At 39.5% G+C, this 24,413-nt stretch overlaps 4 protein-coding genes and 3 long non-coding RNA genes across 11 annotated transcripts; 3 read left to right on the forward strand and 4 right to left on the reverse strand.

The window, feature by feature from the left end:
- The first annotated feature begins 79 nt into the window (after positions 1-79).
- On the forward strand, positions 80-1,408 carry LOC110185570 (protein FRA10AC1 homolog). The gene is made up of 3 exons (XM_020954496.2): positions 80-610; positions 671-1,046; positions 1,135-1,408. Exons 1-2 carry the CDS (start codon positions 167-169, stop codon positions 1,013-1,015), a joined length of 789 nt encoding a protein of 262 aa, XP_020810155.2. The 5' UTR covers positions 80-166; the 3' UTR covers positions 1,016-1,046; positions 1,135-1,408.
- p38b (p38b MAP kinase) lies at positions 1,008-2,999 on the reverse strand. The gene is made up of 2 exons (XM_020954494.2): positions 2,867-2,999; positions 1,008-2,762 (listed from the first exon to the last, which is right to left on the reverse strand). The coding sequence occupies exon 2, from the start codon at positions 2,642-2,644 to the stop codon at positions 1,550-1,552; it is 1,095 nt and encodes a 364-aa protein (XP_020810153.1). The 5' UTR covers positions 2,645-2,762; positions 2,867-2,999; the 3' UTR covers positions 1,008-1,549.
- Positions 3,000-3,823: 824 nt separating this feature from the next.
- LOC110185848 (uncharacterized) lies at positions 3,824-10,103 on the forward strand. 5 transcript variants are annotated; one of them, XM_020954855.2, is made up of 8 exons: positions 3,824-4,016; positions 4,081-4,379; positions 6,007-6,058; positions 7,697-7,755; positions 7,819-7,975; positions 8,406-8,743; positions 8,917-9,068; positions 9,287-10,103. In XM_020954855.2, exons 2-8 carry the CDS (start codon positions 4,292-4,294, stop codon positions 9,332-9,334), a joined length of 894 nt encoding a protein of 297 aa, XP_020810514.1. In that variant the 5' UTR covers positions 3,824-4,016; positions 4,081-4,291; the 3' UTR covers positions 9,335-10,103. The 5 variants fall into 5 exon arrangements, with proteins under 5 accessions (XP_020810514.1, XP_020810515.1, XP_086688228.1 ...); XM_086832102.1 differs by adding an exon at positions 4,446-5,064 and having other exon boundaries at positions 3,835-4,379; positions 9,143-10,103; XM_086832101.1 differs by adding an exon at positions 4,446-5,064 and having other exon boundaries at positions 3,835-4,379.
- On the forward strand, positions 5,344-5,978 carry LOC147643732 (uncharacterized). The gene is made up of 2 exons (XR_015271494.1): positions 5,344-5,662; positions 5,735-5,978. It is a non-coding gene; the product is annotated as an uncharacterized LOC147643732 (long non-coding RNA).
- Positions 10,104-10,997: 894 nt separating the features above from the next.
- LOC147643733 (uncharacterized) lies at positions 10,998-11,245 on the reverse strand. The gene is made up of 2 exons (XR_015271495.1): positions 11,111-11,245; positions 10,998-11,037 (listed from the first exon to the last, which is right to left on the reverse strand). It is a non-coding gene; the product is annotated as an uncharacterized LOC147643733 (long non-coding RNA).
- A 101-nt stretch (positions 11,246-11,346) lies between these two features.
- TM9SF4 (transmembrane 9 superfamily protein member 4) lies at positions 11,347-14,200 on the reverse strand. Its single transcript, XM_020954618.2, has 6 exons — positions 13,959-14,200; positions 12,580-13,817; positions 12,289-12,516; positions 12,036-12,219; positions 11,836-11,974; positions 11,347-11,778 (listed from the first exon to the last, which is right to left on the reverse strand). The coding sequence occupies exons 1-6, from the start codon at positions 13,962-13,964 to the stop codon at positions 11,678-11,680; spliced, it is 1,896 nt and encodes a 631-aa protein (XP_020810277.1). The 5' UTR covers positions 13,965-14,200; the 3' UTR covers positions 11,347-11,677.
- Positions 14,201-17,675: 3,475 nt separating this feature from the next.
- LOC147643734 (uncharacterized) lies at positions 17,676-18,406 on the reverse strand. The gene is made up of 2 exons (XR_015271527.1): positions 17,924-18,406; positions 17,676-17,860 (listed from the first exon to the last, which is right to left on the reverse strand). It is a non-coding gene; the product is annotated as an uncharacterized LOC147643734 (long non-coding RNA).
- Positions 18,407-24,413: the final 6,007 nt, after the last annotated feature.

Raw genomic sequence — 24,413 nt, forward strand, 5'->3', positions numbered from 1 at the left:
GTAAAGTTAGGAAATTAAAATAATACATAAATTAAAATAGTCAATCCAAACGATTATGATTAGGTGAGAAACTAGCCAATTCGCCATTGCTGGTCGCCTACATATATATATCGATAAATCGATAAATAAACGATTGGTAAATAGTACTCAGTTTGCAACAACAACAATGAGCGACTCAAAATTGTTTCCAATAAATCTTAACAATCTTTCTTCGAAAGAGAGGCATAATTATATTCTTAAGCACTATGTTCTTAATTCACCGGCTGAGGCGCAATCGCGACGACATAAAAGAGACATTGACGTGATACGGGAGAACCACCGCTTCCTGTGGGAGGAGGATGAAGAGGTGGACACCGATTCCCTGAGCTGGGAGCAACGTCTGGCCTTGCGGTACTACAAAAAACTCTTCAAGGAATACTGCATAGCTGATCTATCCCGGTACATGGAGAACAAGATAGCCTTGCGGTGGCGAACGGAACAGGAGGTGGTCACCGGCATCGGGCAGTTTCAGTGTGGCAGTCGACATTGCGGGGAGCGGTCGGATCTGCGTAGCTGGGAGGTTAATTTCAAGTACATCGAGAAAGGAGCGCCCCGGAATGCGTTGGTTAAGGTGGCTTTCAAAATATTCCAAAACCAGCTTTCTGCTTATTTGGATATTTAATCATTTTAGGTGCGCCTTTGTCCCACGCACACAGAACAGCTGAACTACCGCACCAAGAAGAAGGAGTACAAGAAGCAGCGGCGTAGGGAGAAGGCGGAACGCAGAGCTGAAAGAAAACGCAAACGACGGAAGCTTAATACGGAGGACGAGGTTTCTTCCTCCACAGAAGGCGAAGAAGAGGACACGGCGCCCCCAACGTCCTTGGAAGGTGAGGCTGAATCGGAGCAGAAACCAGTGGAGCAGGAGGAACCCACGGCAGACGAGAAAATTTGGCTGAAACAACCAGATCTCACTCAGGAGCAGCCTTCCAGGGAGCAGGAATTCGAGAGATATCTAGAGGATCTACTTTTGTAAAATACATAGCACACATTTATTTGGATTCAACGTATGTAGACACTAGTGCTCTTTTTATAGTTACTGGCCGCGAGATGCTTATGAACTAGGATGTACATGTACACTACTCACATTTACAGGATTATTATTCACAAGAACTGTGTGTTAAAACCGACACCAAATCTGAAGTTGAACTGGACATTAAGGCTGTGACTTTGTGTGTTTTGAAAACATTTCCGGACTGCTACTTGGCCAAACCGTAATTTCTGTACTCATCGAATGAAAAGCAGAGGTTCAAAAAATACATACACTCTGACGGTTGGGGTTAATGTGCGTTTCTGCGGTGAACAGCACAACCAATTGTTTAAATCCAGCCGCTGAAGCGTTTCTAAATATAAATCGCTCTAGAATAAATAGCCTCCCGATTGTGTTTACATTCGACGAGCAGAGAAATCTCGATTAAGCACATCCGTTTTAACTAGGCGTAAAGAAGACTCGATCTAAATGTATACAGATAGCATCATTGAACGGACAGGGGCTGGATCTGTGGTACTGCTACTCTTTGGGCAGAAGTTCGGCGAAAGCGGCTGTCGGCTTGAAGCAGCTCACCTCGGTGAAAACCATCTCGCGCCACTTCTCCACCGGCAGCTCGTTCTCCTCGAAACTCTGGTCGTACAGCGCGGCGGTCTGCTCATCGGACGGGTCGTGGTACTTTTCCATGTAGGGATGGGCCAGCGCCTGCTCAGCAGTGATGCGCTTGTCAGCGTCCAGCTCCAGCATCTTCTCCAGTAGGTCGATAGCCAACGGATTTGCACCACGAAAGACGTCGCGGAAATTGCGGCGAGGCATGACCGGCAGAGACCGAATATAGTTTCTGGCGCTCTCTGAGGAAATGCGGCTCATGAATTCGTCTGCCGGTGTTCCCAGCACCTCCATAATCAGGTTCAGCTGGTGAATGTGGTCGGTGCCCGGAAAGAGGGTGCGACCAGTGAGCAGCTCGGCCATGATGCAGCCCACGGACCAAATGTCCACTGTCTGGTTGTAATGCATCCAGTTGAGCATAATTTCGGGCGCCCTGTACCACCTCGTGGCTACGTACCCGGTCATCTCACTCTCTGCTGGCCGGGCCAGGCCGAAGTCCAGAATGCGCAGCTCGCAGTCCTCGTTCACTGCAATGTTTGAGGGCTTTAGGTCGCGATGTATGACTCCGGCACTGTGGATGTATTTTAGGCCCCGCAGAATCTGGTAGACCAGGAACTGGACGTGGTCATCCGACAGCTTCTGCGTGCGTATAATGTTGTTCAGATCGGCGTCCATCAAGTGCGTCACCATGTACACCTGCTGGAACTGATCCAGCGAGTCCGCTGGCTGTCCCGGATGAAAGACGTCGAGCAGTCCGATAACGTTCTCATGATCCATGTGCTTCAGAAGCCGTAGCTCCCGGTACGTGCGCTTTGCGTGCACCGCCGACTGGAAGGGCCTGGCCAGCTTCTTGATAGCCACCTTGGTGCTACTTCCCCGAACTACTGCTTTGCACACCTGGCCGTAGGCACCCTGACCCACAGGTTGTAGGTTCTGGTATGTCTCTGGGATCTCCCACTCGGTGCGGTTAATGTCGAGCTTGTAGAACTTGGCTATTTTCCGGGCCATATTGTCTAGGATTCGTTATCTTGCGATGATTCCTTATTTATTTATTATGATTTCAATATAGCTCTTGTCTACTGATGCTTCTTCTTGCTCGCGGGAATCGTTATCGGCCTTAACATTTCTGGGAATGAGTAATGCGGCGGGGGATTAGTATAAAGGCCACAGCAAATTTACCATCCCTCGGTGTTTTTTTTTGGCGGGGACTAAAACTGGATTACTGCTTACATCTTGAGGATTAACTATATCTTCATAAGCGTAACTCCCACACCTTTTCTGATTGGAAAATTGTTGTTAGGAAGGTAGTATGTTAGATAGTATTTTGCCAATCGATAGCAACAGCTTGGCCCAAATAATAATCAGCTGTTGCTCTTTTATACGTTAACAGGCTCATTTTGAGAGTTTTCCCTCACTAAGTCAAAGTCCATTAGTTACGATTTCTAATTTGGCACCTTATGCGTCGTAGTTGATATGCAAATTGTATTAAATATTATGTCTATACGATGGACTTTGATTATTATTTATTGGTTTTGGGCGAAACGAATTTATATTTAAAAAACGTTGATCTCTATTAGTATACTTTTGTCAACAAGAACAACTTCAGAAAAATTATTGTTTTCTGTTTTCTCGAAATTCCTTTATCAAAAGTCTTGTGCCATAACACATTAACATATTTTATTTTTCTCTCTGATTTGCGACAACTTTTGATAAATACCTATGGCGCCTTGGATATTGTTATTTCCGTTTTAATAAGGATCCTTAATCTTTAATAGCAATAAATAAAGTTTAAATTGTGATTTTAGAAATCAGCGCAGTTCTTTTTGAGCTCACATATTTTTATAATGATATGATATCGTATTAATTAGACTAATCACTTTTCACAGGGAAAATAAAGTGTGTTAATTAACTAACTGCATGCAATATGAACAAAATTAATGATTAAAAGGAATTTGTTTATATAATTATGGTAAAATACAATATATAATAATGCAAATACATATATGTACATTTTTATGGTTTCTGTTTTGTAAATTTATAAAACTTAAATATGTATAATTTTAAGCCCCATTGGACCACTCCTAAAATCGTGCCCCTTCTACAAACAACATGTAGAACATTCCCTCGTCGACCATGGGGCTTTTGGGGCTTAACATCGCCCGGCAACAGAAGTCCAGCCAGTTGGAGTACGCTGGCTTAGTTTCAATCGGTCGTTTGGTGGGGCTACATCAGAGGCCCGGATCCCGACGCTTTGTCTGCCGGCGTTTTTTGCACGAGTTTTTTCCATACGTATTTTGTTCATTGACAAAAACTCAAGCTGCGCTCTGTGCGTGCGAGTGTGTGTGAGCGCGCGCTGGCTGGTGTGTCCGTGCCTTTGAGTGTGAGTGCGCTGCTTTGTGTGCAGAATAATTTTTGCAAACATTATGTAAATGCGCAAATTAAAGTTCAATCGAAGCTCGACAGTCAAGAGGCCAGTTTGAATCCGAATCCAGATCACCCGGGCGTTAAATGCTAAGGCGCAACGGCGACAGTTTTGAAAATAAATAGCTCCGAGGGTAGACCACTAGAGGGCGCTGCCTAGAACAGTACACGACACACATACACTCAGGATCCGATCGAGCGAAGAACCGTTAGTGGCCGGCCAAGAAATCTAAAATGGCCACGACAGCGGCCGCGATGGCAGCCACCAGCGTTGTAGTTTTGGATCGCGGCAACAACACAACCTGCACCATCAACATGCACGGTAAGCAGAAGCAGAGTCTCGCGATATAAGCTAAGCAACAATTAATCATAATTAACGAAAACACAGGGCAACGCAACGGCAACAACTGCTGTGTGCAGGCTTTTGCCAAAAGTTGTTGGCGTTATTTTTAGCGGATGATTGGCCAGCTCTTTTCGGCTAGTAAGCTAATAAGCTGATGGACGGACTTTCGTTAACCCGGGAGTTTCCGAAATAGGAACCCGTTTCGCCCCCTGTTGACGTACTCCCGACCTCTGGAGGTTATCACTTCGTTCTCGAAACAACCTTGTCTACAGGTTCCTCAAACTGGCGAGCGTTTTTGCTATCTTATCAGCCAAGATCGTCCAGAAGCGGGCACTGCAAAGCTAAGCTGTTGGGGGTAAATAAGTGCTCTGGAATCGGCTCGGTCTTGGGCCAACTTGGAGCTCTGTTCCCAGCTCCTACTCGTCGCAGCACATTTCGATTAGGCGTTATGTGTACATAGGCACACACATAGGTGTTCACAGGCCCCTCTCTATGTGCACCTATGGATGTGTGCTGGTACCCAGCGTACTTTCAACAATTACGACTCGCTGTGTCTGGCCTGCCCACGTTAGTTTCGTAGTCGTTCGTTCGGGTTTGAGCAACAGTCAGACAGTCAGAGCCACAACAGCATTTGTAGTTACACCCGAAGAAAAAAATACAAAAAGTAGGCACCTAAGATGTCCATATTTTCAATAATCTATTATTGTAGATTAGAGACTAGAGACACCTTCTAAAAGACCATATTTGTATGTAAGCAAAATTCTGGGAATACCTTTATCATTACTCTGGCTATCGTATGAAATATCTTTGATTTCGAGTAAACTCTTCTATATGTTGTTATAGACTTTCAGTATACTTTATATATTTATCTAATGAGTATTTCGATGATAGCCATAGTAAGTTTTAAGCTATTTAATTTGTTTGCTTTTCTGTAGAAGTCACTAAACTAAATTTGACTGAAGCTAGTAAATTAAAGTTAAAAAAGAAAAATCATATTCTGAAAAGCAGTTCTCATCGCAAATTGAGGCGATTCGGCGAAAATTTGGGAACAGCAGCAGTTGGATCCTCCCACGCACTTGAAGTGCGCACCCACCCATTGGCCGTAGGCCATCGTCATACGCTCTGATCCATTCCGGAACCCAAGCCTATATCCCAGGCTTTAACTGTACCAGAGAGTCGGTTTCAGCCAGTTTGCCTTTAGACTATAGACCAGTTACTTACTGGCGCAATACAGTGCCCGAATAAGTGTGTGTTGGCCCGTTGTGAGTATGTGGGTTAGAAGTGTGTGCGTCATGTACTTATCACTGCCGTCTGTTGTTGGTTAATTCCCACAGCAAATCCAGCTTTAAATTCATTCATTGATGAACCAGCTCAGGCGTAGTTTGATCTCTTTTCGGCCTGCCTCATTCACAAAACTCTAGATCGCTGGTCGCCCTCTATCTGGGATCCCAAAGATATCTTTACCCTGAATTATGCATGTTAGGGCATCGATTAAAGTGTAATTAATGTAATTAAAGTACTAATCTTAGGGAAGAAGAGAATTCAAAATGATAGATGGACACAATTTCATTGAACCAATTATTCATTTGTTCTTTTTGGATTGCAGGTGCCACAGTTGTCTCCTGGCGTGTCAACAATCAGGAACAGTTGTTTGTCAGGTGAGTCTATGGTGGGACCTTGCAGCAGGGCAACCATTAAATATTGCTCATACGCCGCGCTGGCCGAACTTTAAGCTCGAACTTACGCAAGCCCACAGTATGCGTTGGTCATGCAACCAAAAAAGTGATTCGCAAAGTTTCAAACACACACACTCATAGAGTCAGGGAAGGGGCCCGGGTTGGTTGGGAAGGAGCAGCCTTAGCCATTCTGTTTGGCGGCAAAATGTTTTTGTATGACACCCAACAAAAAACACGTCGGGACCGAGCGGCCCCAAACGTCGAACCAACGAACCGAACCAAAGGCGACCGAATGGCAAAAACACAAAAACACTGTGGCGAAGGGGAACAGGGGCGGAGGGACAGGGCTGCAAACGGGGGCTTTGCCGGGTAGGAGCCGTTGCACTTGCATTCAAACTGTGGAGCTGCCTGCCTGCCTCCATTGATGTCCGTTTTTTCGCACTGTTGCTGCCCACTCCTCCGGCTCTGGGCTTCCCTCCCTCTTCTTCTTCCCTTCTGGGCAAAACAATGTGCAAGTTTTTATGAATGGAGTTTTTGGCGCGGCCAAGCTAGATCGATAAATCCCCACTACACGAGTCCTCCGGCTGGCACAGTGGTCCGAGCCCCGCCGAATCTACTCCAAATGTCAGGTTCCTTGGATCCCGAAGCTTTCGGCCGCTCCCACACGAATATGTACGAACCCATTATAGCGTTAGACCCTCGTTCTCGCTCGTTACCAATTTTTTGTTCCGTCTGCTGGAAAGTTTTCAACTGTTTTTGTTGTCGCCGCATTTGGAAACCCACTAAAAACCGGCAGTGGCTGGGAGCCCGGCAATGGCCATGGACGAAACGAGGATGAAGCTGAAAACTAAATGAATTATTTGCCTGGTTTCGGTCTCAACTACATATTTAAATGCAAGTACGTTTACTTAGCGCAGAACAAGTAACTTTTTCTAGGTTTTATAAAGGATAAATTAGACATATTTTTCTAAAAAGGTCTGAAATTACCATTGGACTTTAAGTAGCACTGCCTGCTAAACCTGCTAATAAATACTGAGTAAAGCAATCATAATTTAAACGACCTCTTTTCTGCATTAAAAGCATGTAAAGTTAAGTATTATTTCTTGTATAAGAAGTCGTAATTATTTGTTAAGCTTCTCCCTCAAAGTCATTTAAAATTGTCAAAGATTTGCAGAAATCCCACTTTACGTCAAAAAATATCTTGGATATTAATGGCATTTTACTTGTCAAATGCGTTCCACAACTAAAAGAGATTACAAATGATGCAGAGAAACTTAAGGGAAAACAAAATCGGCAGTTTAGGTGGAACCAGAGGCAGAAGACGCTTGATGGATGCGTCGGCAAATTAGCTGAGAGGAAACTGAAAGCAGGTTCCAACGCCGGGCAACGTCATCTTCAGAGAGGAGAAAAAACAAAACAAGACAGAAAAAAAAAATAAATGAAAGAAGGGACAAGGAGCATTTCGCCAGACACTTTTTTCTGCTAATAACATTTCTGAATTTCTGAATGTCTGTCTGTCTGAGTCTGCAAGTGTTTTTATGGCTGAAATATTTTCGAGTAGCGTCTAACCGAATTAATCGAGTCTTTTCTCCCCACATCAACCATCTCGTCTTCCCTCAGCAAGCTAGCCTCCTTCGATGGCAAAAAGGCGATACGCGGCGGGATTCCCTTTGTCTTTCGTAAGTTTGCCAACACCAAGGACCTTTGCAGCGCCATAACCTAAAGTTTCCATGCAATTACAGCTCAGTTCGGTGCTTGGTCCTTTGGGCCGCAACATGGATTTGCGAGGATTACGCGGTGGCATCTGGAGAGAGCACCGGACAGGCTGCACAATGGCGATGTTGAGGCAATGTTCTCCCTGATGGACAACGAATTCACGCGCTCCATTTGGAACTACCAGTAAGTATTCACCTATGTAAACAATACGAAATAAATAGATGTAGACTTAAAATTAACATAGGGTCAATGTTTTAGGAAGCAAAACCGTTAATGAAAAATATCAGTCAATTTAAGCTTCAGAAAGCTCCAGAAATATGATATATCGAAAAAAATAATCCTCTTAATATATTTTTTAAATAAAACGTACATTGTAATATATAGACATTTTAAAAAATACTCGTCCCTATTATATCGGTCTGCAAAAACATTTAGATGGAAATGTCAGTATAAATTTGTTAATATCGTCTTTCATTCCTATACTTATATTTCGAGATTAAGGTTTGGAATGATAGAATAACATAATCATCAATCATAATCATAATCATAGAATAACATAATATATGCATATATTTAGCTTTGGTAAAAGTACAATATTGTTGAACCTTTGAAGGTTCCGCATCACCTACCGCCTAATCCTGCGCGAGAAAGAGCTTCACTTCCACATCGGGGTCTACAATCCCAGCAAGGAGCTAAGTTTTACATTCAACATGCTGTTGCACACCTACCTAAAGGTGCCTGATGTCCGACGGTGTCAGATTACGGGTCTCCAGGGCTGTCACTTCATCGACAAGACGCGGGAGAATGCGCTTTACCAAGAGGGACGCGAGGTGGTGACTGTCAATGAGTGGACCGACCGGATCTACCAGCATACGCCACAGGAGCATGTGATCACCAATGTGGTGTCCGGCCGGAAGATGAGACTGCACAAGTACAATTTTCCCGATACGGGTGAGTGTAGATAAACCAAACACGATAAAGGGATCTAAGGTTCTGGGTTAAACCAAAAGGCCCCATCAGCGAGTCAGCAAATTATCTACATTATCTAGTTATCTACAAATCATACTATATAATGAATATTTGTCAAATAATAAATTACATATATATTTAAATATATTTTATAGTTATATGGAATCCTTGGATCGATCGTTCCCGTGAGATGAGCGACTTTGGCGACGACGAGTTTCCCAACATGTTGTGCGTAGAAGCGGGAAATGTGACCTCTCCCGTGATTCTGCTGCCGGGCACTGCCTTCGAGGCCAGCCAGATCCTTCAGGTAGAGCAGCCGGTGCCGGAGCAACCTTAATCCAACCAATCCTAACCACCTGAACCCTACTACCCCAATCCCAGCAATTCAGATGCCCCTATACTAATAATCCAAGCATCTAGAGAGGCAACCTAACCGGCTTTATTGAATACGTCTTGATTCCGTCTTTAACCCGCATCCACCTCCATACTATTCCAATTCAAATTCTTTACTTTGCATGCTATCAGATCATCATCGAGGGCAATGTCAGTCGCAAGACCAAGCGGAATCGCTAGCGTTTAAAGAATCGGAACCCGATGAGGTAAACCGATTCGCAACCATGTCAAAGCGCACTTTTATGTAGAGATTTTTGAGCGATCCTTGGACTAGCTCAGCAGGCGAGGATCCATACCAGGAGGAGGAGGAGGAGGAGAATGAAGATGAGGGAAAGGAACTATTATGTTTGTTCACTTCTTCATGCATAAATTCTAGACTCCAATTTATAACTTAAGTAATCGTAAAACTCTTTAGCAATATGTAGTGCTAAGAATGTTAAAAGAACATGCACTTGCCAGCCTAGTTTTCCATCTTAAGTGCGGTGAGAAGGGATATGGTTTGTAAAAAGTTTAAACATTCCCAGACACCTAAAACTAAATGTGAATTGATAGTTATTTAATCATGGTTTTTGGAGCATGAAGTGACTTGGTATTTCAGGTGCCAGGCTTTCTGTCATTATAATTATTAATTTTTGGTCTTCTTTGGCCTCTTAATATTTGAATTTACGATTTTACAACGGACCTGCAAAAGTTCGCTTCGTTCGAAAATAACATTCATTGTGATGATCTCACTTCCTGCTTCGAAAATTACTTATTCAGCTAATAAAGGTGAACTAAACTAATGTATGTATGTATATTGGGCACTACTAGCTCTGGTCAGCACCCAATTCGTAAACGTGTATACGATTGAAAATAGATAACAAACATAAAGATTTAAATTAAATATGTGTAATATACTAAATGCAATTATATGTACGAAACAATGTAATAAACCATTTATGAACCCTAATTTAAATGTTTCCCTGGTCATTTTGGACTCGGGTAAGTCTTATAAATTTATAAAAATTTTAACAATATTTGAAACAAGTTTAGATGAATGATGTACATCATGAATTCTGCAAAAGTTTCATATCATGACTATGGAAAATCAAAGAATAAAAAGATATTCGACCAGTGATCCTCGGTTTTAATTCATAATTTTTTTTTATGACCAACAATATCCAAATCTATCTAGAATATATAAAAAAAATTAAGTACTGAGTACTTTGCACAAAGTTATATATATTTCGATCAATTCTTAAACAACAAAATGTAATTCTTTCAGATGAGATCACTTTAAATTACATCTTGTTAGGTGACCTAAAAAATTATGGTTTTATCCGGATCACTTCCCAAAAAAGTCTTTTTGGTGACCGCTAGTATGTCAAAAGTGGATCATAAGTAATGCAAAAGCCAAGAGAATTTCGTTAAAGATTTATACAATTATGGACAAAATTGGGCGAATAGGCAATTATTAATTTTAATGTTTTTCATGATTTTGAGTTTAAGTTCTGTAAAAGAAACTTTTTAGCGAAAAATTAAAAATGAACTTTGAGACTCACTGACTTACATATGCGTGTTACTCCAAATTATAAGTTCATTACGAAAAGAAGGGAAGGATTCCGGTATACTTTGAAACGTTTTTTGCAATATAACCATATCTTTGATTATTGTTACTAGTTTTCAGGTGTAATCTACGACCTGTACGATTGTTTTTAATGTGATAAATCAGAATTCATAGGAGTGTATTTCTCGCCTGGTAGGTATTGGTCCGCGCTGCCATCGATATTGAGCCACTCATTTCGATCCGGAACCATTCCTATCGGAATGTGTGTTTGCACAGCCAAATAGAGAGCCATACTGATGTTGGACATAATGATTGCTTTATTGGACATTATTTTCTTCTGAAAAAATATATATATAAATGTATACAGCACTGCAGAATTCTGGCACTTTACTCAATCAATTGGAGCTCACATTGTAATGCCTACTTTGGGGGACTGCGGCAAAGATGACCTGATAGGTGAGGAGGGCACCGATAACAGGGAGTAGAACTCTGAATACTAAGCTAAACATTTCGAAAAGCGTGTTCGCCGATCTATTCCGAATCAGTCGTCGAAAAGTACTGAAATAAAAATAATGCTCGGCGGGTTAACGATTGAGCCGTTCTTTGTACGCGGTTTTCTGCGAAGAAATTTATACCTGCACAGGTGTACAATTAAGCTTAGTTTATTTGATTTTTGTTTTTTTTTATGAGTGGCTTAGATTAGATTTTTTACATACATATATAAATTAGGCATTTCTATATAGTATTACTAAACGCAACTCTCTCGTAAATCGAGCCACCTCCGTGGGCTAAATATCTTGCTTTCGACTTAGTGGGAGCTGGGACACGCAGGGAATCGTTAGTAGTTTTTTGTTTTATTTTGAGGCGCAGCTGAACGAGGCTTGGTACAGTTGCTTTATAAATATATATGTGGTCAAATGATATTGCAAGGATAGTTTGGTGTTCAGCGTGACGTGGGGATGACACAAGAGCTTTTCTTAGTCGATCTTCACAGCTCCGTAGATTCTCAAAATAAAAACGTAGGCGGCAAAGAAGCCAATCGATCCGGTCAGCAGCCAAAAGGTTAGCACCATGAGACCTGTTGTACTCAAGATTAGATCGTGCATATTCGGTAACCTAAGGTTGTCCTACTTACCCGTGTACCCCAAGTAAAGCAGTGTTGGTATAAACTCTGTGATCTCCAGTTTGGTGAAGAAGTAGAAAATACTGTAAAAGAGGACATAGACGGCCGAGCCTCCGGACACAACGAAGCTGCGCCACCACCAACGATAGTCCTGCAAAGACGAATGATTGTATTAATGTGATCGCAACACAAAAAAATTAAGCCAGTCTCACCTCGCCACACAGCTGGAAATATGTCATGACTATGGAGATCTGGGCGCAGCTTACAACTAAGATGCAAAACACCAAAAAGAGAAAGCCAAACAGATAGTAAAACTGATTCTGCCAAATGGCCGTGAACACAAAAAAGAGTTCAATGAAGACGGCCCCGAAAGGCAAGATTCCAGCCATTAGTGTGCTAAAAAACAACATAATTTAAATCCGATGAGTAAAGCTTTGAATTCTTAGATAGAAAAACAGTTCTTACCTCAACACGGCATTCATGTACCAATGCTGTGTGGGCACCTGTCGCGGGATCATGTTGGTGCGCACTGGATGCTGGTACGGTTGCTTGCGGTAACCCAGGTAGAAGCCCAGGTAAACCAATGGCACCGAAATGCCGAACCACAGCAGCAGAAGCGATATCATGGTGGTAAAAGGCACTGCACCACTGGATGACTTGTCCCATATAAAAAAGTTCAAAAAGAATCCAGTGCTGCGTAAAAAGGAAATACCAGGTCAGGTATTGAAGATGTAATTCCCAAGCTCCTTTACTCACCCAAAGACAATGCCTGGATAGAGGGTGGCGGTGAGAAAGGCAGCCCGCTTCCACTCGCGACCCTTCATTGTCTTGTAGAGCCGTGCCGCGTAGTAGCCAGCAATGGTGCCCATGAAGACATACATGAAAATTCCCGAGGTCATGAGGGCTCCCCTCGACGATGGCGACAGCATGCCCAACATAGCGAAAAATATGGTTATCAGAGACATGAAGAAGATCTGAATGCCGCTGCCAATTATCGCCGAGAAGAGTCGCGTGTTCTTCGGTGGACGGAATACGTCGCCGTGGACCAGCTTCCAGCCGGTCTCCTCCAGCGTGTCCTCAATGTTGTCATCCGTGTTGTAGCGCGCAATATCCCGTCGCAGCGTACGGATCATGATCATGGTGAGGATTCCAGAGAGGAAGAAGACCACCACCAGGGAATTGATGATGCTGAACCAATGGATTTGGACGTCGCGCATGCCCAGGTATATGTCCCAGCGCGAGGCCCAACTCACCTTGGACTCCTTCCACTCCACGGAGTAGGTGAAGTACAACTGAGTCTCGCCGTTGGGATTCACCTGCTGTGGCCGAGCACTGTCCGGGAAGTTGCAGGTGTCGCCGTGGAACTTGAGCTCCTTGTGGCTGACCGATACCGTTTCCACCTCGAAGCCGACAACTCGGTACTTGTCCTTGGAGTGCATATGGTAGGACAGTATGAACCTTAAGTGGTTGTTTATGTAGATGTTGTCCCCCTCCACCTGGCCAAGCCGATAGCCATGCTCGTAAGTGACCTCCGAGGGGTTGTTCACGTTGACAATGCGTGTGGCCACCGGCAGGTTATCCACCAGCAGGTGGACAAAGTACTCGTGTTGGATACGCTCCGCGACTAGTGCCGACTCCTCCTTGCTCCAGGTCAGCGGTCTATCCTTCTGGTTGCACAGCAGACGACAGTTGACTTGCTGGTTCATCCGGACCTCGTACGGCGTGTTCACGATTCTGTCACCGCGCAGCACTTCTCCCAGGTTTTCCGACTTGAAAATGAACGTGCCATGCTTGGGGTAGCAGAACTTGAGCGAGTAGTACTGGTAGGGCAGCTGGGTGCGGCTGCTGGTCATCTTCACCGCTTTCACGTCGATCTTCTGGTCCTGGACGAACTCCACCGGCGCCACGCCGGGCACGTAGAAGCCGTCCGCCACCACGCCGAGGGCCACCAGCAGGCCCAGCAGCAGCCATGGCCGTCTAGCCACAGCCCCTGACTGCGAAAATAGAGGTCTTGCATTACTCCAATTGGCACCAACATCATTTCCATCCGTTCTGGCTGCGTGTCCCCTGCCCACGTCGCAGCTGCAGTCGCCTACTTCGGGGGCTACGCTGGCATAGGGAGCCGGCCAACTCACCTGCATGGTTCGACGCGTGTGGATTTGCTTTAAAGGGACCCCTCGACCTTTCGTTGACTGCAATTTCGTTAAAAAAAAGTGTAAGTTCCTGCGTTTTCCTGCAAATTTTTTGGTTTTTGGAAATTATAAAATATAAATATATTTTTTGAGATTTTTGTTTAGATATGTTTTTGGTCACTCTAAAATCCGACGCTGTTCTTTAACATTCTACATCTTTCACGTCTAAATTACCATTTACACATAACCATTTTACACGTTTACAGATACTTGGGGTCGAATTTTCACTTTTGGGGTCGAATTCTCATGTAAAATGTAAAATTCGTAACATGGCCGATCTCTTCGCTCTCGGGTGCTGTCGGGTGGATGTTAGTTAACATAACTCACTCGGGGTCTGTCAAGTGTCGGTCGTTTTTGTATTGTTGAAAATATATAAAATACCAATTGACCAATATAAATTTTTGGATTTTGTTGATATTTTGTTTCTGGTCACTCTGAACCCCGAAGCTGTATTTTTTTTTTTTTAACATTTAACATGTCTAGATAACATTTTACACGTAATCAGGAAATGTACGAAAAGGGCCAAACATCCTTTTTAAATTTAAATTAATATTGGAAGAGAGTAATAGGCAAATAGTTTAAACAGACCTGTTCGAAGACACAAAATCAAAGTGCCGGAAAATTGCATCCTGGGCTGTCGGAATTACCGCGTTTTTTTACATTTTAGTTTTCTAAAATGTTGAGATAATTCTTTCTGAGTTCAGTTCTCTCGCTTTCCCACCTAAAATTAAAATCTTGAAATTAAATTAAAATCATGAAATACATATGTGCTGCATGTATATCTAAAATCATCTCTATTTGAGTGTGATTTTCAAGCGCTTGAATCTTGTTGCTATTTTAATTTCATGAAAACAGCATTCACTATGAGCCCCTCATCTTTGTATGAGCTCAGTGCTTTCTCTAGTAAATCGTCCTTTTTATTGCCTTGGTTTACAGTGCAAATAAATGCAGGGATTTCGCTTTTAATGCGCCTCTCATTACATTTGTAAATGTACATACATATATATATTTTTCATTTTATTCTTTGCTCATTGCTACATTCTCCTACTGCTTTTGCAAATTCACCGTCTTTCAAAACCGATAGAAGGAAACGGTCCTCTAGAGCGCCAGGGTATACTGGGATCAAGTCTGCTGTGCATCTATTTATTTAAATCAGTTCCGATTTGAATGTTACTGCATCGATTTTGTTTTTTTTTTTACTTATTTGTTCATTGCGCACTTAAAATGTTGCATTCAAAAGGCTAAAGCCGTGCTAACTTGTTCAAAAAATTTGATATAGGTTGGCTAAAGATGTGTATGATACAGGAAAATTAATAATAGTAATATTAATAAGAAGACTTACTTTTGCCGGTAATTTAATTATATAATCTACACTTTAATTTTGTATAATTTTTGAATTACTTATATTGATTTTGTCAATTTTAATAAGTAATAATTAACATTCCCGTGCTTTGTACTTTTACACGTTTACAGAACCATTTTACACTCAATACGGTCCCACAAATAAGCGGTTAGCAATGAGTTGTTTTGTTAGCGTTATCGAAAATAATGATTGTTGGAGCGAAAATTGAATTTCAATTCTTGAGCCCAAAGAACAGCATATTTAAAATACCTAAATGCAAGGCAAAAGCAACTGCAGTGAAATTCCCCATAGTAGTGATAATAGAGCTTATTTTTAGCTGCACTGTAAATAAAAGTTTGTGATCTTTTGTTCCATTCATAAACTTCACGAAAAATTTAAAAGATGTTGGTTATTTGTATTAATGTTTCCATTTATAACTTAACAAAGAAAAAATTTATTGATTATCTTCCTTCATGAATGAATGTTTCCCTCGCCCCCATAAATAAAATATGCATTGTATTAATACGAATTATACAACAACGCATGAATAAATGTAATTTTAAATCGTTAAGCTCTAGAAAACAAACGCATTTAATTAATTCAATTTAAAAATGGCATTATCCGTTCATATATTCACATGTGTGAGCAAACAAACTGTTTGTTCCAAGGGTGACATTCTATACGAACACTTGTAAAACACTCTCGACTTTTCAGTATTTGCAGAGCGTTGTTTCGGCTTTCATTTGCACAATAACAACAAATACTCAAGTAACTACGACAGCTTTAGCAGGATCAACAATACAATAAACATTAATGCTTAAACACAGACACATAAACATAAACATTTATGTCAATAAAATGAACTGATGCTTGACCCGTTCGGTCAGATAAAATGTCTGCCAAAAGCAACCCTCCGGGCATACTCAGACCTATGTACATACATATGTACACAATATCTGTACGGTTTCCACAGGACAAGGCCATAAAGGAAAAAAATCTGGTTGTTTTTATATATAAATAAAATCAATGTTGGTTAATATTATTAAAAAACATTTTAATTGTTTTTTTTTTTGACTGCAGAAACATTTTAAAGTTAACGTATACTTTTAGATTTAAATTCGCCATTACCTCTACTTCAAAATCTATATAATTTTTGGGAATGCAGTGAGAAAAGACTTGTTGAATTTTTAAAAAGTAATATAAATATATTTTTTATAAAAAACGTTATTTGTAAATTCTTAAAAAATTATATAGTTTTCATTAATTTTGGGATTTTATAATTAAAAAAATATATTTTTTGTAATGGTAGTTAGCCAAACACTAAGCTGAATGTATTCCTAAAATAAATACAATAATAATAATATTAATTTTGGTGTTATAATTTTTATTAATTCGCTCACCATGTTATGTTAAACTTATTGTTGTTTAAAAGTTTATTTATTCATTACTCTGACGCGACATGTTTGAACTTATATTTACGGCGCTACTCTCAATAGATTTAATTTATATTTTACTCTACCTAGTTAAACATTGTTTATTCATTATTTCCTTTTTACTTTTCTTTTTTAAATGTACATAGTTAAAATACACATGAGCTAAAACTATAGTAAACATTTAAACAGTTTAAAGCTAATGGGAACTTAATTTAAGGTTGAATGCAAAAGTAATTTAACCGAATTTGTCTTTGCTTTGTTCGCCACTTTTGTTAAAGTTTTATGATATTCCATTAATTTACATTTGCTTCAGGGAGGATTATATGTAGATGGGGAGGCTAATTGTGTTTACATTTTAATATTAATTAAAAGCGAAAAGATTTATGAAACAACTTTTTTGTGAGGTTTAAATAGCCATATAAATGCGGCTTACTTTCAGTTTTTGCCCGTTGAAAGAGGGGTTCACAGTTGTGTTAAACTTGTGTAATACTAAAATTTTAAAACAATTAAGGGAGTGCTATATATAACAGATTGGATTTTAATTAAATTATGTGCGACAATTAGTAAAGCCATAAATATTAATTGAAAAATCTAAAAAAAAATGTAAACTACTAATTAAAGTATTTTACATCTCCAGCCTACATTCATGTACATACAAGTGTTTTTATTTGTATCATATATTCACCATATTTCCTTACCAATTTTCAATAAAAAAAAGCTCAATTTAAACACTAATTGAAATTCGGAACAGTCGGGGAATTTAATGTTGAAATTTTAAAACTTGCATTATTTAATAATTGTCGCATTTCAAATAATCGAGCAATGCTGAGTTCCCTCCCGGCAGAGGTATCGAATTCCCCGAGTTCCCAAAAATCTACACAACATCGGATACATATTTAATGAATATCAATAAAAATTGCAATACTTGTGCAACTGGGCAAATATATTATGATGCTGTTGCTGCTGCTGCTCCTGCTGTTGGTCTCCTGCTCCCTCGACGAGCATATTCTTCATTTCAACGCGACCCAAATTGCATTTTTAAATATACCGACATGCCGACGCAAGAGGAGCTGAATAGCATTTGCAGTAATAAATAAAAAGGAAATAATAAATACGCTGCGCCAGAAACTTACAAATGCACAGAATGCTGGCAATAGACAAAACAAGGAATGGAAAATATTTGAAAAAGCTTTTAAGTGTTATTGATAGTTTAGCTTGGCTCCGCAAATACGGTTCGGGCCGGGCCGGGACGGGGGTGCTCTTCGATGGAGCAGCATTTCGTTCCATTTGTTTTGTTTCGCTTTCCGTTTTGCATTTGCTGATTTTAGACTGTTGTTTTTTGCTCTGCTCCTGTTGCGGATTCATTGCAGCTGAGCGAATCGCTTCCGGTTATTTGAATGCTAACAAATACAAATGGCTGGGCGTTTGCTGCTCAGTTAAAACGCATCGTTGGTGGCCACACTCAACAGTTGTTTGACACCATTTCCATTGTCCTTCTGCGAAGCGGAACAAGGAACATGGTCCAGAAAATATTTCCCACATCTGGCTCACATTTTAAATCTGTCAGTAGATGAAATCAGCTTTTATTTATTTGTATAACCGGTATTTGTGACTGCAAAGGCTTCTCCGATCTCATAAAGACTATAGTCTTGTTCCTCTATCAAAATATCTCAGAGAATATACATAAGTGTATAAAGTTAGATCTATCAAATTTGGTATTAAAATGTATTACGTATTAAGTATTAAATTAATTTAATTAAGTTAGAAGTAAACAAGTATGTAATTAAAACATTTGTAAGAAAGCTCTATGTTGGTTTTAGCGTTAATTAGATGACAAAAACATAAAACAAATAGTTTTTTTTTATCAGAATTTTCGCTGATATATCTCGAATAAAAATTTTAAACTATGGCAATACAAAATATAACTTTTATTTAAGGGTTTTTATTTATACCAATTGCTAGATTGATATTTTATAACAATTGTTAAAAAAATATCGACTGGAATATTACATGACAGTGAAAACTGCTTTAGGATAAAAAACTAAAAAATCCTACTAAAAATCTAAGGGTAACAGACTTTTTTTAGTCGAGCACACCTGACAATAGCTAGCGAAAATATTTTTAATATGAATAATAAGAGTCTTTATTAGAGATTTGGATTGGATTTTAGTTAGTGGGTAAAAGATTACTAATCTAATGAAAATTACATTACTTAGTATTTTTATTTATTCACATTAAAATATACTTAAATTTTTTAAAATAGGGCTTTACAAAATTGAAAGAAAATGTTAATCCATACATTTAAGTACAAAACGTAAGGTATTATATTGTGTTTGTTTACTATTTACAACACACATTTCTCACACATTTGTGTTGTTTATTTAATGCTAAGAGAAAGAATCAAGTGTGCCGAGCAATTGATATCGAAACAAAATTGTAAACTAGATTCAATAAAAACATAATTTCATGCTAACGAACATTTTAAAGTCTGATTTACCATACCTCATGCCATTGTGAGTTTACCTGTGAAATTTTGGTTTCTGTATTTGATATCTTTTGTGTTTGATTCGATCCACATTGAGTGTGGTGCTTCATTGCTTCTACAATGCGGCTTTGTAGTGGACAATCGCAAACAATTCAAATGTACTGCTTAATTAAAATGAGATAAACAATTATAGCTTCAGACAGATTTTATCGTAAATTATAGGTCTCCTACTTATATTTAGGTCAAGCTACAGTCGAGTGTACTCAAAAACCCCGTAAACAGAGCTCTTTGTTAATGTAATAAATAAATAGTTTTTTAAATTATAATAAATGCCTTTAATTTATTTCTGAATTGGTTCAAGTACCCTATTGTGTGAGAAGTTATTATCAGTGAAACATTCTTGTGGCGTAAGAGGCAAGGCTCAAGTGGAATGTACAAAGCAAGGACATATGCCACAACAAGTGACAAGAAGTTGCGTCACAAACGCTGGGTGCAGGGCATACTTTAAGGCGCTTAAATGCTCTCGCCGAGAGTTTCTGGCAGGGCCATAAATAAACTGGCATATGCGCCGTGAAGTATGCAACGCCAGCTCTAATGCAGTTATATGACGGTTGGCTGGAGGCGGAGGTGCTTGAGTCTAGAACTTGCAGCGTTCTTCGCGCGCGGCAAGATAAATCTCAACAAGTTTTTATGCGTATATCCTCGGTCTCTGCCTTTTTTCCCTTCCCGGACCTCTGCTTTCTTCTCGGGCATAACAAGTCATAGCGTAAGAAACTTGTTAAAAAAAGAGGCAAAAGAAAAAACTGCCAAGTCGAGCAAATGCACTAAGCAGTATGCATCCCTTATATTTTCTCTTTTGATAGCGCTCAGACACTTACTTTCTTTGATTAGAATCTCCAGGCCTGCAGTGATGCTACATATTTCCCCTTTCAGTCTTGTATGAAGTTCATGAAGCGGGTGGAGTGGAGGCTCATTAAAGGCGGTGGCAAGGGCATTAAGCATACGCCACGTTGACCCATTTATGTTCTGTGTGCTTCCCCTTTTTTCTAGGACATTATTGCTACTTTCGCTGGCAGCATCCTTGTTTTTATGGTTGCGCCTTGTATGCACCTCTTGGGCATCTTTTTTGTTCTCTTTTCAGCCCAGTCATTTGGGCCCAAATATATAATGTTTATCTTTGAAAATAAATGTGACAATTGCTCTCTTTCGGGGGCACTGGAAGTTTCCAATGCAAGAGAACGCTTTCTCTTAAAATCGTAGGCCACGAGTTCGTTTGTTCAGATGATTAATTTAAAATATTACTTCTTAATGAGATCTAAATATTCCACTACCAATGACTTTATTTAATGGGCTAAGTGGTCATGATAAAATGCTCCTAACGTGACATGTAAGCTTTCTAACAAACATTTATTAAAAAAAATTACATGTTGTTGTTTTAGACAAAGGCCCCCACAGTTTCACCTATTTGTGAGTATTTAGTTTCGTAAAAATAAAAAGAAATTAAAAGCTTTTGCATATTTACGTAATTTAAAAGTCGAACAAACAACAGAAGTTTACAGATACCGGGCACAGAGCACTTAACGGATTAGAACCCACACATTATTGGCACCATTAAACGGAAATGCTAACAGAATGGATTTAAGACCGAAGCTTTTAAATTTAGTCCGGAGTTGTGGGAGTTTTTTCGTTTTGTTTTGGTTCTCATCAAAAAATAACAAAATAGTTGGTATCAACTGCAGCCGGCGGCAATTCTGATGATGACAGGCTGCAGTGGAGCACATACATAGTATAGTACATATGAACTAGGCGTAGGCTATATGATTATGGACTGACTTGGCTTGGCTCACAAGATAATTGCCAAAAGTTGTACAAAACTTTTGCGCTCTCTTCCTTCCCAGCTTCCCCAATTCTGTTTTTTTTTCTGGATGCCTCTAAAACATTTTTCAGCTAGTCAAAAAGTTTGACCGTTGGGTCAAGCTGTGCCTGATCCCGCGAGCTGCGGGGAGGGGGAGAAGGTCGGGATAAAAGTTAGCTAAACATTTTATTTTATCTAATTGAGTGTGTTTAAACTTTAAAGTGTGCCAAAGTTTGTTGTGCTTGGCGAACTTGGCTTGATCGCCTCCAAACCAACTGCAGAAATCGGTGGTCCGACCACAAACTGTTGCACACTCGGTGTTACAGGCGAATCCACTTACTTCAAAATTAAATTTGATGTGTGCTTTGCAGCCGGTATATTAAATTTAATTAAGCATTTTCTTTGTTGTATAAATAAATTTAAACCAAAAGGTTATATTCGATAAACAAAACTAAGCTAATAAACCGATTCAATAGAATCTCGATATTACCTTTAATTAAAATATTTAAGGAAAGAAATGAAATTATGGTGAAACACTTAAATATTAACTATTAAAGTTTTTTCTGCGTGCTGATGCCATTGTTATTTTGGCTTACCTTTCGTGTTGATTGAGTTTCAGCAATTGTTTTTAATTTATTTCGCTCTTCGTGCATCCGATGCGGAAAATGAGGGCAACGCATACGAATTTCATCCACTTCTGGTCAATAACAACGCAAAAAATTCACCGATTTTGCAAATGAGAAATAATAAAGTAACACAAATGCCAATTTCCCGTCAATGCATATCGCGGATTCTGCATGCACACCTCGTATACACAATGTCCATGCACACACACACACACACACACACACACCCACCATCGCCATAGTGAGCTTTTCTGTTCGATTTGTCGTTTCGCCATGTGCAAATATAACGAGAAAGAGCGCTTGAGTTGAATACCTCGACTATTTCATACCCTGTACTCGAATTCAATACGTACCCTTTATAAACTTGGTTAAAGAATAAAGAACAAAATACACTTCAAAATGTGCAGACAGAAGAAATCTTTTATTTTTAATTAGTTTGGTGTTTGTCACCTTGGTTTCCAGCTGATAATAATACAAGTTTTAAAGAATTATTAATTTTTAAAATATATTTTTATAATGAACAATTACAGGTAAACATTTTGATTGCTTTCTTGATTCAATTTTTAGGCTTAATTACATAAACGTATAAGTACTGACAAGGCCTTTTGTATATCAACTTAAGTTGTTAATGACAATAATTACCAATATAAGTACAAACACATATACCTTGTGGTGTTCGAAAACGCCTGTTGCATATACTTTTGCACGAATATATGGGGTATAAAATGGCTTTTGAAATGTAATGTATTTTTGCCACACAATCGATGTGCCATTGCTATTAAAATTCTGTCCATATTGGTTGATCATTATCATGACATTTATACAAAAATGTAGATACAGTAAAATGGCTAAATCTCAAATTAGATCCAATTCTATTAAAAACTGAAAATGTTAAAATTTTTTCTTGATAAAAATTTTCCGACAATTCCAATGGCAGCTATATGATATAGTCGTCCAGATCCGGCCCGTTCCGAAATAAATGCGAGAAGAGTATAATAGAAGGCTAACTACAAAGTTTCATTCAGATGGCTCAAAAGTGAGAGACTAGTTTGCGTAGAAACGGACAGACGGACAGACGGACAGAAGGACAGACGGACAGACGGACATGGCTAAGATCGACTCGGCTGTTGATCCTGATCAAGAATATATATACTTTATATGGTTCGGAGGTGCCTACTTCACTCCGTTGCAAACTTCGACTGAAATTATAATACCCTGCATAGGAAAAGTAATAAAAAAAATACTAAGTAGTTTCTGTGAGTTACATATCACGAATGATTATTTTTAGTGATTTTTGAAATTTTAGTTAACATTGCACGAAAGTGTTGTCATAAAACCACCAATCGATCAATTTAATTATCCTCGCTTTAAAGTGTTCCTCTTTAATTTGATAGAGTGTTTGAAGTTCTTATATTAATAAAAGAAAGTTATATACTTTCAATAAAAAGATTGGTTATCGAGACAGGACTTTTTTCAGAAAAGTATGCTACACTCTCCCAAAGGTCATTCGAACTTTATGCGATCTTGTGGGGGAGTTCAAGCTTTGGGAAGGAACCTGACATTGATAACAATTAAATAACTTTTGCATATGATTTTAAGCTTAACTGTAATTAAAGCTTTCCGGCAAGTGCAAAGCCGCAACAACAACTGCAACTACAGAAACTTTGCTGGCGAACCCATAACTTTTACTTTGAGATGGAGCCAAAGTGCAACAACAATAGCCCGAAAAGAGAGCAAGCAACTTTTCCCCATTGAAATTCCCAACACCAACCCCTCTCATGTATATATCTCTCTTTCTCTCTCGGGCTCCGTATGCGTCTGGTGTTAATAATAAACCAAACCAAAAAAGGGTAACTTTTAACGAAAAACAAATAAATTGCTTTGGCTGCAGCTACACAGCTGCGAATCTTTTCGCAAAGTGTTAAGCGTGTTGGTTTTCGGTCTACCATGTGCAAGTGCATATGCCTCTGCACTGGGAGAAATTTTTAGATATCAGATATATCACCTTTGTTTGCATTGAAATAGACCACAAGTAGTCTACATCAGCAGTCGAATCAATCTAGACAGCGATGTTTATCTTTCTGGGCTTAATTTTGAACTTATAGAACGGATCATCTAAATATATCTGGACTACATTTATAATTATTACATTAAATATAGTTGCTTTAAATAACAATCAAGTAAGCAATTGCCAATTTATATATTTTAAAATTTAGGTCCAAAAGGTTTACAATTTAAAAGGCATTAAATAACTTTAAATAAATGACAATAAACTTCTCTCAGTGCCTTTTTATATACGTGGAAATGGGAGAGTACAGCAAGTTTTAAGAGTGCAAAGTTTATGCTCTAATTTCCGAAAAGGAAAAATTAGCAAACTATCTGCACCATCGCCATATCATAAACATGGATAGCTGGCAGAAAGGAAATGCAGCAGGACGTGGCCCTCGCACTCTCCTCTGGTACAGTTGGTCACAAAAGCAGCATAAATTTGAAATGACAGCAGCAGTTTCGCAGTTTTTCGAGGTCGTGTGGTAATAAAGTTGTCGTTGCCCTGTCTCTATATTTAATTTTATATTTTTTCTAGTTTTTTTTTTTGGGGCACAAGGAAAAGAATTTGAGCTCGTAAAGTGAGGTTAGGTATGTGGATATGGATATAA

The sequence above is a fragment of the Drosophila serrata genome, unplaced genomic scaffold (assembly GCF_035046125.1).
Source record: "Drosophila serrata isolate PLE 108 unplaced genomic scaffold, ASM3504612v1 contig_245, whole genome shotgun sequence".
NCBI classification, from domain to species: domain Eukaryota; kingdom Metazoa; phylum Arthropoda; class Insecta; order Diptera; family Drosophilidae; genus Drosophila; species Drosophila serrata.

What these genes read in the sequence shown, in the direction of transcription:
- LOC110185570 (XM_020954496.2), top strand. Translation starts at nt 167, where the DNA reads ATGAGCGACTCAAAATTGTTTCCAATAAATCTTAACAATCTTTCTTCG. An exon ending in CCCGGAATGCGTTGGTTAAG is followed by an intron (nt 611 to 670) that starts GTGGCTTTCAAA and finishes TAATCATTTTAG; the next exon opens with GTGCGCCTTTGTCCCACGCA.
- LOC110185848 (XM_086832101.1), top strand. Translation starts at nt 4,893, where the DNA reads ATGTGCACCTATGGATGTGTGCTGGTACCCAGCGTACTTTCAACAATT. An exon ending in CGAAGAAAAAAATACAAAAA is followed by an intron (nt 5,065 to 6,006) that starts GTAGGCACCTAA and finishes TTTGGATTGCAG; the next exon opens with GTGCCACAGTTGTCTCCTGG. An exon ending in CGGGATTCCCTTTGTCTTTC is followed by an intron (nt 7,756 to 7,818) that starts GTAAGTTTGCCA and finishes ATGCAATTACAG; the next exon opens with CTCAGTTCGGTGCTTGGTCC.
- TM9SF4 (XM_020954618.2), bottom strand. An exon ending in ATTTCCAGCTGTGTGGCGAG is followed by an intron (nt 11,975 to 12,035) that starts GTGAGACTGGCT and finishes TCGTCTTTGCAG; the next exon opens with GACTATCGTTGGTGGTGGCG. An exon ending in GCTTTACTTGGGGTACACGG is followed by an intron (nt 11,779 to 11,835) that starts GTAAGTAGGACA and finishes TGAGTACAACAG; the next exon opens with GTCTCATGGTGCTAACCTTT.
- p38b (XM_020954494.2), bottom strand. Translation starts at nt 2,644, where the DNA reads ATGGCCCGGAAAATAGCCAAGTTCTACAAGCTCGACATTAACCGCACC.